The sequence below is a fragment of the Paralichthys olivaceus genome, chromosome 6, assembly GCF_024713975.1.
Source record: "Paralichthys olivaceus isolate ysfri-2021 chromosome 6, ASM2471397v2, whole genome shotgun sequence".
In the NCBI taxonomy this organism is placed as follows: Eukaryota; Metazoa; Chordata; class Actinopteri; order Pleuronectiformes; family Paralichthyidae; genus Paralichthys; species Paralichthys olivaceus.
Genome location: NC_091098.1, coordinates 15093538 through 15103879, shown reverse-complemented (window position 1 = coordinate 15103879; position 10342 = coordinate 15093538). Strand labels below are relative to the sequence as shown.

Below are 10342 nucleotides of genomic sequence, written 5' to 3'. Positions count from 1 at the left end.
ACTTTTAGCTCCAAGTTTTCTCCTGCTCACAACTGCTTTTGTACACAGTTGATTCCAGCAGATTTTAAAGAGGAAACTTTGGAACTTTTTTTTATTTGGGGGACATAGACGTACATGTCATCTTTATAAATAATCACCTTAAGTTTTAGCTGTGTTTAAGGTTTTTTTTGTCAATTTGTTTTTCATTCACGTGAATGTTATACCTGTGAGCTGGGGGCAGTTAGTTTGACCTGTACAGAGAATGTATCTTCAGCATACCTGGAGTATGGTGGAATTAGTTTGATAGCTCATCGACGCTTGTTAATTCATTCAAATTGCATTGGGCATAATTTATTGCACTTGTTACATGTTTTGTGCCTAAATGCAAACACAACAGGCCTCTCAAAGTTCTGTTTTTTTCTTGTTTACATTATCCTCTGATCAGCCTCTTTCGAGGTTTCGGAGATACCCACAGTTTAAGTCAACGTTACAGCTCAACGTCTGACCTTAATTCTCCTTCACTTCTGGATCTGTGCCACCATGGTTGATGTCACACTAGTGTTTCCACCATTGGAAAAAAAAAAAAAAGAAATAAATCATCTAAACATTTATTTCTGTGTTAATTTTTCTTTTTTGCTAACAAACCAAAAATCTGACGCCTGCTGGGAAGAAGAGAGGATAACACCTGACCTAACAGGTGAGTTTGCTCCTGTAAACAATGAGAACGCCTCTGAGATGAAGATGGTGAGTGCAGGCGGAGGATTGATTAGAAGATTCTTAGACGCTGCCCCCTGCAGAAGTTAAGGTGTGAAAATTGAGAGCCTCTATAAATAATCTTGCCGAGCAAAGCAAGGAGTCCTGCTGCTGCTTCTGCTTGAGGAATGGAAACTAATGCAGCAAGATGCATTGTGGGTTCAAACAGGTTCATGTAAAGTTAAGAAATGTCCCTATGGAGCGCAGAAACTGCCAGCAGCAGCATCTGAGATCAGAAAACGAAATAAAAGGAGCTTAAATAATTCCAATTTTATTTATTGAAGCAAAGCGATCAAAAGAAAGAAAAACAAAACAGCCCAGACAGAATATTCTCATTCGCATTAATTTTTCCACTTGCTTAAAGCTGATTCTGAATAACTCTGGGAATATACAGACACCTAAGTGGTATTCACACACCTCTGCACATTTTCTTTGAGTTTCATGATAATGGTTTTGACAAAGCCCCAAGATCTCATTATAGCATCTCCAGTCGCAGCTAACACATGGGAATGTATCTGTACTGTATTCAATCTGTAGCAAGTTTCCTAATCAAGCTTTTAAAAAGGTCACATAAGAAAATGAAAATACATCTTTCAGTTCATACGACAGCAGACAGGCAACCATTGAAAAGAGGGCAGTATAAAAGTTATGAGATGAAAATTTGTTTCAGGTCATTTCAACAAAATTTTGCTCAAGATAAAAATTCTAGTTCGTTAAAAAGCTTTGACTCATTTTCACTGGACAATAATTATTTTTCTCGTTATCATAACCACTCATGTTTGGCCAAATTGAGAAAAGGGCTGATTTGTATAAATGTACATACATCCTAGTTGTTGCAGCTTATAAAGAACAACCACCCGACAACAAAAAAATAATAACAATTCACTAATTCACTACTCTAACAAATCCAAAAAATACATAAGCATTTATAAAAACAACAGGAAGTAACATGTGGGACCTAATGGATACGTGATCTGTGTCTATAGAGTACATGACCAATTCAGAGAGAAGCTAATGAATGTCCAACTCAATAAAATGCCAGTGTTGGAAGTACCTCGTCCTATTCATTGGGATTCGGGTTGGCATCAGGATACTGAGAGAGGTCAAAGGTGAGGACTTTGCTGATGACACAATCTCCTTGCTGTGGGTAGAGAAGTAAAATAAGTTAATAATTTGATCAAACTAAAACTCTGCATGTGTTTCTTATTTGCATTTATTCAAAAACACAATTCTTTATTGTTACTATCTGCAATATAAGAAACTACATATAAGGTCATAATCGAGGCCGCCCCAAATTATGTAGATTATTTTCATTATCAATTTTTTCAATTAATTATCTGGTCAATGAAATGGCAAAAAAGTGAGAAAAGAAATCAGTGATTTTTAAGAAATTTGACGTTTTCAATTTGTTTTACTTCAACATGGACTACAATTTAATACTGGCACATATATATAAGAATTACTGCAAAATAAGACAACTACTTTTTAAGGGCATTTATTTTTACTCAATGGATTTATTAACTTGAATACCTTTCAAGATTCAGATTTTTAAATTTAAGACCTTTTAAAACCCTTTTGGGGACAGTGACATTATTTGGAGTTGTTTTAAAAACCTGCAGATACTTTTACAAGTTTTATGGTTCTATCTTCTTCAGTAATTTGTATATAGAGAGAATATTGAGAAACCCACCTCTGGATAAACACCGATGAGTGAGTCGGCCTTGGTGTAGAATTCCTCCTTGAGAGAAATGACGATGGCCTGGAAGTTCAGCACGGACTGGTCTTTGATGTAGTTGGCCACCTTGAATTCACAGGAGTTCATGAGTTTCAGTTCAGGTGAAAATCATTGTCAGTAACAACAATCCTCTGAGTTAACATCAGAAGCAACTTGATAAAAATAAATAACTATATCGAACTGTACTTCTGAAACAGACCTTGCCGATGTTAGTGTTGTCCAGGGCAGCGTCGATTTCATCCAGGACAAAGAATGGAGCTGGTTTGTAGCTACAGACGAGCAGGAGAGATGATGTTAACAATATTCCAGCCGGACAGAAATCTTTGTCAACTTCCAGCCAACACAATCATGTATTCACTCCGCACCTCCCTCTCCTCCACTGTCTCACCTGTGAATGGCAAAGAGCAGAGCGAGGGCAGCTACTGTCTTCTCTCCTCCAGACAGGTTGTCCATGGGTCTGAACCTCTTCCCTGGAGCCACACAGTTATAGTTGATGCCATCCAGATATGGCTCCTCTGGGTTCTCTGGGCCCAGGAAAGCCTACAGAGGAAAAAAGCACTCACTGTTAATGTTGTCTAAAAAATGGATATAAATGAATCCAGATAGGAGGTTGTACAATGACAGATTTATGCTTTCACTGTAAAAACAGTCCTGTGACGTACCTGGGCACTGCTGTTGCGTGAGAGGGCTTTGTAGATCTCGTCAATGTTGGTGGCCACAGACTCAAAGCAGGTGTTGAATCTGTCGAACCTTTCCTTTTTAATCTGCTCAAAGGCTTGCTTGGCTTTCTTGGCCCTCTTACGAGCAGCTTCAAACTCTGAGATGGAAAAGAAACAAACATTGATAATATCATCAGGAACTTCTCTCTGAATCTGCACCACTTCCTTTCTCCAACTCATTTAACCTCGGCCATCTCACCATCACTGGTCTCCTGGAACTTGTCTCTGACGCTCTCGAGCTTCTCCATGGCCTTCATGTTGGGTGCACTGATCCTCTGTAAGATGCTCTGCTGCTCGTTCAGACGCTGCTGCAGTGCGTTTGTCTCTGCCTTGATCTCTTCTTCCGAAAGCGTATCCTGGAGGAAGTCCAACATGATTTAATAAGTTTAAGAGTCTAGCTTAAAATCGAGATTTGGTCTGATGTCACATTTAAATTTTAAAAAATGTGCTGAGGCCAAGCTGGACTTTTCTGTTTGTAGGAGTAGTAACCTTAAGGTCTTCAGACAGGTTGCTGTAGTCAATTTCTATGAGAGCCTCTTTAGCCAGAACAGTACTGGACGTCCTCTGGCTGCTCGACTCATCTGTTTGCGAGCTCCCCTGTATCAGCAAAACAAAAAGAATGAAGTTATTTTTCAATCCCAGTGGCACAAAAGGTGGAAGCCTACATGAGCGTGTCTGCATCTACCTCTCCCTGGCTGATATCATCCATAGTTCCAGAGCGAAGAGGCAACCTGATGTCCTGCATTTTGCAGGCTTGCAGCAGGTTGTGGCGGTCACTGCGCTTCTGTTCCAGTTTAGTCTCAATGGCCGTCACCTCCTTCTGGAGCTGAGTCAACTCCCTGGAATATACAATAACTTTTAGAACACAGTGACCCACAAGTTACGCATTATATATGTATTTAGAAACATTAAGGTTAAATTATGTGTAGCCACTGACTTGTTGGCGCCACCCAGTTTTTTGCGGATCTCCTCCATCTCGTGGTTTTTATCATTGACTTCAGATTTCTTGGTGAGGTGCTGGTTCTTCAGGTCCTGTAGCTGGGCCATTGTCTCATCAATGATCTTCATGTGTCTGTGCTCCTCCTACAGGAAGAAAAGACACGTGTAAGATTTAACTTTGAGAGGACTTAAATGAGAGTAGAAATTTCCATCCTTAATTTTGTGTGTTTACCTTCTTAAGTCGCTCTATTTCAGCCTCATCCTTCTTGACAGTTTGCTCCCACATCGTCACTTTCTCCTGGTCCTCCTTCAGCTGGTTCTTCTCGTAGTCTACCTGGATCCCCAGACGGGTTTTCTGGGTCTCAAACTCAAGACTGAGGCAAAAATTACAGAGGTCATGTTGGGCTCCACAGAAATTAGACTACTCTACACCGGGACTAGAAAAATGAAATGACTACACTCACCGCTTCTTTGCGATCTCATTCTGCCTCTTCACCTTCTCCTCCTCAAACTCTCGGATGTTCCTCACTCCAATCTCTTCGCAGAAATCCACAAACACCTCATCCTCCACCTGGAGACCAAAAACATCAATGTTGATATTGCTGCAAAGCCAAATAAACACAAACGGACTTCTTAAAAGGACCCTGCTTCCTGTCAGTCTCACCAGGTTCATGCGGTCCCGTAGGTCAGTGATCTCCCTCTCTCTGGACTGGATGATCCTCTTGATGTCGTTGATGCGGGGGCCAAAGTTTGCCAATTCACTCTCCAGCTTAGACTTCTCCTGCAGGACGCAAATGACACAAGCTTGTATTAAAGCTGTAATAACTTGTAATAACAGTAAGAAAGAATAAAATAACGAGGCTGTACCTGCATGTTGAGGGAGAGGTGGCGGGTTTTTGTCTGTTCCAGGTCACTCTGGGAGTACTTGAGTCTCATCTGCAGACCGTGGGCCTGAGACTGAACCTGGCGCAGCTCAGCCTCCTTCCTCTTGGCCTTCATTTGCTCCTACAAAGAAACAAGTAAAGTGGAAATTGTCAGGACTTAAAATGAAGTGACAATCGATGAAACTGCAGTCAGTGACTATGGATCAACAACTGCCCAGATCTTGTGGTCACACAGGAGATGTCAACCATATTCCAGCATAAAAACGTTTCATGATAAATAACTTACAAGCAAATACGACCAAAACCACAACCTCCCTGATCAAGGTATTGATATTCAACATTACCTTGAGCTCTTCTGTGAGTTTTTCTTTCTTTTCCTTGAGCTTGTCCACCGCTTTCTCATCCCAGCGCCTGGCCTTGGCCTTCAGGTCGCTGGCTCCTCCAGAGATGACTCCAGACTTCTGGAACAGAGTACCGTCCAGGGCGACAGTCTGGACACCGGAAGACAAGGAGAGATAGATAAGAGTGACATCTACCTCTATATTGGGCAGGAATGACAGCTTTCCTGTCCTCTCATCTCCACAACACAGCAATGTGGACAGTTGACATGTGAAACCTCAGCTAGTGACCTAAATGACATTAAGTACCTTGTGTCTGTATGGCCCTCCAAATGCAATCCTTCGTGCGTCTTCTACGTTGTCACAGACCAGGGCGTTCCCACATGCGTACTGCAGGGCTTTCTTGATGTGGGGGGGTTCGTAGCGAATCACATCAATCACCAGCTTGGCTCCTCGCAACTCTCGCAATTTCTCATCTGTTGGTTTCACCTTTGTTAAGAAAAAAGTTTATCAATGAAGCAATCTGTAATTCAAATTGCCTTGTTTAAACGTGATAAGATGAAGAGCCACATTCAACGGAAAAACTTGTGCCGGACATAAAATAATAAACTTATAAAATATTCTTGAGCAGAGCTGTTATCAATTCTTTCCAGGAATCACCTCAAGGTAGTCGAGAGGCAGGAAGGTCTCCGGCTCTCCTCTCTGCTCTTTGATGTATTGAATACAGTCTCTGCCAGTCTTCTCCGAGTCAACAATGATGGCATCCATGTTCTTGCCCAACACTTTAGTCACAGCAATCTGATACTTCTTCTGAGTGGGCTGACACAGGTCGATTAGACGACCATACTGCGGATTGAAAGAGTAGAATTTTGTTTTAATAAAATGTGTTTATTTGATGACTTGACTGGATCCAGGAGGAAGCACAAGAAAATGAAACAATAAAGGAAGTGGTCAGTCGCCTCACCACAGAGCCGGGGTACAGTCGTTTGATACTCTCCATGATCTCAGCCTTGCGCTGCTGGCGACTGTTCTCCTGCCTGTCGATTCTGGCGTCTCCCAGCTGCTCCATTACCTACAGCAAACAATGCAAAATATTTGGAATTAGTTAGATCATTTTTTGAGTGTAACTAATAACATTGACAATAGGAGCTCCGGTAAAGTTTTAAAGTAAAATCTTTCAGCATTTGAAGTCTGGGGTGTGTATTATGTACCTGATTTAGCTCTGTGTTGATCTCATCAATCCTCCTCTTGGCCATCTCCACCTCCTCAGTCAGCTCCTCCTCCATGCGCTTCTGTTCATCTAGTGACTGCCTGGGGGGGGGGTAACAGGACGGGAGCATGTGAGTGAAAGAGCATCATGGAGAAACTTAAAGAATCAATAAACTAATCCATGAGAGCAGCGTACCTGCTAGTGGTGATATAGTCCTCTAATTTCTCAATACGTTTCTGGTTTTCCTCAATTTCCCGGATCTTCTGTTTGATTTTGGCCTGGAGAGAAAGGACACAATGGATGGTTATATGATGCAAGTTTTTTCTGGCACAGGAAAAAACTGTCATCATTTTCATATTTACCTCTGTCTCCACTTTCTTCCTCTCCTCCAAATCAAGGCGGTCCTGGTCGGCCTTCTGGTCACGGTTGAACTTCTCCAGCTCCTGAGCCAACGTAGCAGCACGTTTACTGGCCTCCTCCTTCAGACGGTGGTACTGCTTGACCTGGAGGAGAAAGAAACAGTGGCTTGTGTTAAGTAGATTAAATTTAAAACATCCATTGAGTCTGAGATGCACTTCATGCTCACTTAATCCTGAAAATTGCATTTGCTCCCTTTCCAATTGCATCTTTAGCCAAACTGCTGAATGTATATTTCGAAGACTACACAGTCATCTAGGACATAAGCATAAAAGTAGATTTTTTCAGTTGACTGAAAATTAATTATGTTTCAATGAAATACAAACCTGGAGCAGATCAATTATTCAAATTCAATATTTGAACATATCACACCTGATTTTCCTCCAGGGTGAGGTCCTGGCCCTGGCTCTGCGCCTCCTCCTCCATTCTCTCCTCAAACTCTTGCTTGGCCAACTCCACCGCTTTCATCTCTTTATCCAGCTCATCCATATCTGCTTTGCGTTTCTTGTACATCTTCTGGGCATTTTGCAATGACTTGCGAGCAGCCTCAAGCTTCTTGATCTTGTGTGAGGTGTTTTCTTTAGCCTTGATGTACTGCGGCCTCTTTTGGTTCAGCTCAGAGTCTTTCTCTCTGTGGAGAGAGGCACATGATTAAGAAAGTTGTCAGTGGTGCTATATCTATATATGTGCATTAAGCATACATAAATGACAGGGCTGTTATGACAGAAACTTACTTGATTTCTTTCTCAATGGTCTGCTGTTCCCTCATCAGCCTGCCCAGCTCCTTCTTCTTGTCCTTCAGCTCCTCCTCCACATGGTCCATCTTTTTACGGTCCTTATCGATCTCCTTGTTCCGCTGGCCCAGCTCTTTGTTCAGCTTCTCGATCTCAGTCTCATTGTGGAATAGCTTGAAGAGCTGCAACTGAACACTGGCTCTGGCTACTTCATCCTTCAGACGCTGGTAACGCTCAGCCTGGAAGTGTGAAGTTTGAAGACACACAGATGATGTGACAATGTAAAGTTTGTGTTTCATATGATTAAATAAATCTCATTGACAAGACTGTCCTTGCCAAAGTAGAGAGCAATCACTATGAGGGGAAGTACATCATCTAATAACTAAGCCTTTCTACAAATTAAATTCCTCACACATGTCAATAAAGTAGATCCAGATACTGTATTTGTAATCACCACAAACTACAAACCTCCTCTTTCTCTTGCTTGGCTTCTTTGCGCTCCGCAGCAATGTTTTTCTTGCGATGGTAATTGAACTGGGTGTCCTCTTCTGCCTTCACCATCTCCTTCTTCCTGCGGTCATATTCCTGCGCCAACTCTCCGGAACGGGAGATCTCCTCAAACAGAGCTGTACGCTCCTTGGGATTCTTCATGGCAATGGACTCTACAGCTCCCTGGAGGAAAGAACCAAATCGTGATTACAAATTAAAAAACTGCCAACAGCAAGTTACCAGATATACACCGGACAAACACTTCTACGGGCCTCTGCTCTAGGTAGCCAAGTCACATTTAAAGCATTGGTATCCATTGAAGACAGGTGTGTGACTACTTGCAATGAAAAAAACTAGCCCACTAGCAGGCCTTTGCTAGATGTCATAGACTCTATACTGTCAATACAAATATAGCATTTATTTCATATAACCACTTTAGGATTTCAGTCTCACCTGAAAGACCAGGAAGTTCCTAGCTTTGATCAGGATGCCAAGTTTTTCCAGCTCCTCGCTGTATTCAGGCAGGCCCACCACCTTGTTGTTGATGCGGTACTCAGAGGAGGAACCTGATGCACATGAAAGGAGATCAAACAGGAGACACAAGCTCATTAGACGGCTACAAGGATGTTTCATTTAAAAAAAGACGTCCACGTAGAGACACTTTAAATGATAATAAAACACATCTCATCATATTGTACAAAGTTGTCCAACTCGCAGACAGAGGTCAGAACCAGACGTTTTAGGGTTTCCTTCTGGATTCATGTTAAAAGTGTGACAACGTCTTAGAGTATTGAAATATCTAAAACTCATGCTTGTGCAAGTCCACAGGCCATACATACAACATATACCTTCCTTGTAAAGTAAGGTTTCAATATTTTTAAGCAATATGCATGAATGAAGACACCAATATGACTGTCAATAAGCGTCCGTACCAATAATGGCCCTTGTGAAGGAGCGTTCCTCTCCGTTATCTTCCTGGTACACCATACTGACAAAGGCCCTGTTGGCAGCCGGCTTCCCTACAGGCGCTCCATGGATGAGATCCTTTAGAGTCTTCACACGCAGGTTACTGGTCCTCTCCGCCAGCACGAAGCTAATGGCATCCATGAGGTTGGACTTTCCTACAGCAAAGTGTTCAGAGTGTTTAGAGAAACAAACAACAAGTAAAACCGAAACTGATTAAACAGTTTATCCTTATATATTATGTAGTGTAATGCAAAACAACTGCCCTGCAGTTAAGTTTTTGCTCTTGGCTTTTACAATATGCAGTAATTCATGTTTTGTCAGAGGTCAATCAACACTTGTTGATTCAAATCATTTTAAAAGACACAGTTAGATGTGATGTTTCAGTGGATTAAAAAATAACACGGGATCTTTGTCAGAGTAAAAGTACATTACCTACATTCACATGAAGGATCTGATCATATGTAGGTTAGCACCGACAAAAGTAAACTTTGATCCTCTGTATGATGCATTGTAATACATGTAGAAGTAGCGCATTATAAGTTGATACATAGTTGGTACTGGATTAACATTTGGGTGCAGACTGTTAACATTAGATCTGTTTGCATGAACAGTGTAAGTAGTGGCAGCCTCTCTGAAGTCTGAGGGTTAACACTGCGCTGTGTTTACCGTTAGCCAATGCTAACAAGCTGTCTGCGTTAGCCGCTATCATAACATACCAGATCCATTGGGTCCGATGATCGCAGTGAACTTGTGAAACGGTCCAATGATCTGTCTTCCTTTGTACGACTTGAAGTTTTCGATCTCTATCAGTTTTAAATATCCCATGGTCGATATATCTGTGCCGCTGTTCTGTATTTAAAAACAATGCAGTGGATGTTAGCAAGTAAGATATTGCTAATGCTAACAACCGACGTCTACCGATCGAGCAACGTTACAGACGAAGCATGCGCGCAAATGAAGGAATGCCGGTTCAATCTATATCCAACCAAAGCGCCAGTCACATCATGAAGTGCATGTTTGGTTTAATACAACTAATCAGCCTCATAGTCTAAGTCAAAGAGTCGCGGTGCAGATGTGACAACGATGCGCCATTTTACAACCCAACAGGAAAAGCATTGAGCGCGCGAGACCCGAAACCTCGCGCATTCTCGCGAGAGGAGACGTCGTCGCTGGGAATTC

The 10342-nt window shown here is 41.9% G+C and overlaps 1 protein-coding gene across 1 annotated transcript; it reads right to left on the bottom strand.

Annotated features, from left to right (window-relative positions):
- Window positions 1–992: 992 nt before the first annotated feature.
- Window positions 993–10331, bottom strand: smc1a (structural maintenance of chromosomes 1A). Its single transcript, XM_020089247.2, has 26 exons — window positions 9880–10331; window positions 9130–9318; window positions 8651–8763; window positions 8177–8380; window positions 7709–7947; window positions 7347–7605; window positions 6920–7060; window positions 6753–6835; window positions 6559–6658; window positions 6312–6419; window positions 6008–6193; window positions 5657–5836; window positions 5354–5500; window positions 4993–5130; window positions 4790–4906; window positions 4590–4696; window positions 4358–4499; window positions 4124–4269; window positions 3872–4025; window positions 3676–3783; window positions 3386–3542; window positions 3130–3284; window positions 2856–3007; window positions 2667–2736; window positions 2423–2533; window positions 993–1873 (listed from the first exon to the last, which is right to left on the bottom strand). The coding sequence occupies exons 1-26, from the start codon at window positions 9986–9988 to the stop codon at window positions 1793–1795; spliced, it is 3696 nt and encodes a 1231-aa protein (XP_019944806.1). The 5' UTR covers window positions 9989–10331; the 3' UTR covers window positions 993–1792.
- Window positions 10332–10342: the final 11 nt, after the last annotated feature.

What these genes read in the sequence shown, in the direction of transcription:
- smc1a (XM_020089247.2), bottom strand. Translation starts at nt 9,988, where the DNA reads ATGGGATATTTAAAACTGATAGAGATCGAAAACTTCAAGTCGTACAAA. An exon ending in CTTCACAAGGGCCATTATTG is followed by an intron (nt 8,764 to 9,129) that starts GTACGGACGCTT and finishes CATGTGCATCAG; the next exon opens with GTTCCTCCTCTGAGTACCGC. An exon ending in GGAAGAAAGTGGAGACAGAG is followed by an intron (nt 6,836 to 6,919) that starts GTAAATATGAAA and finishes CTTTCTCTCCAG; the next exon opens with GCCAAAATCAAACAGAAGAT.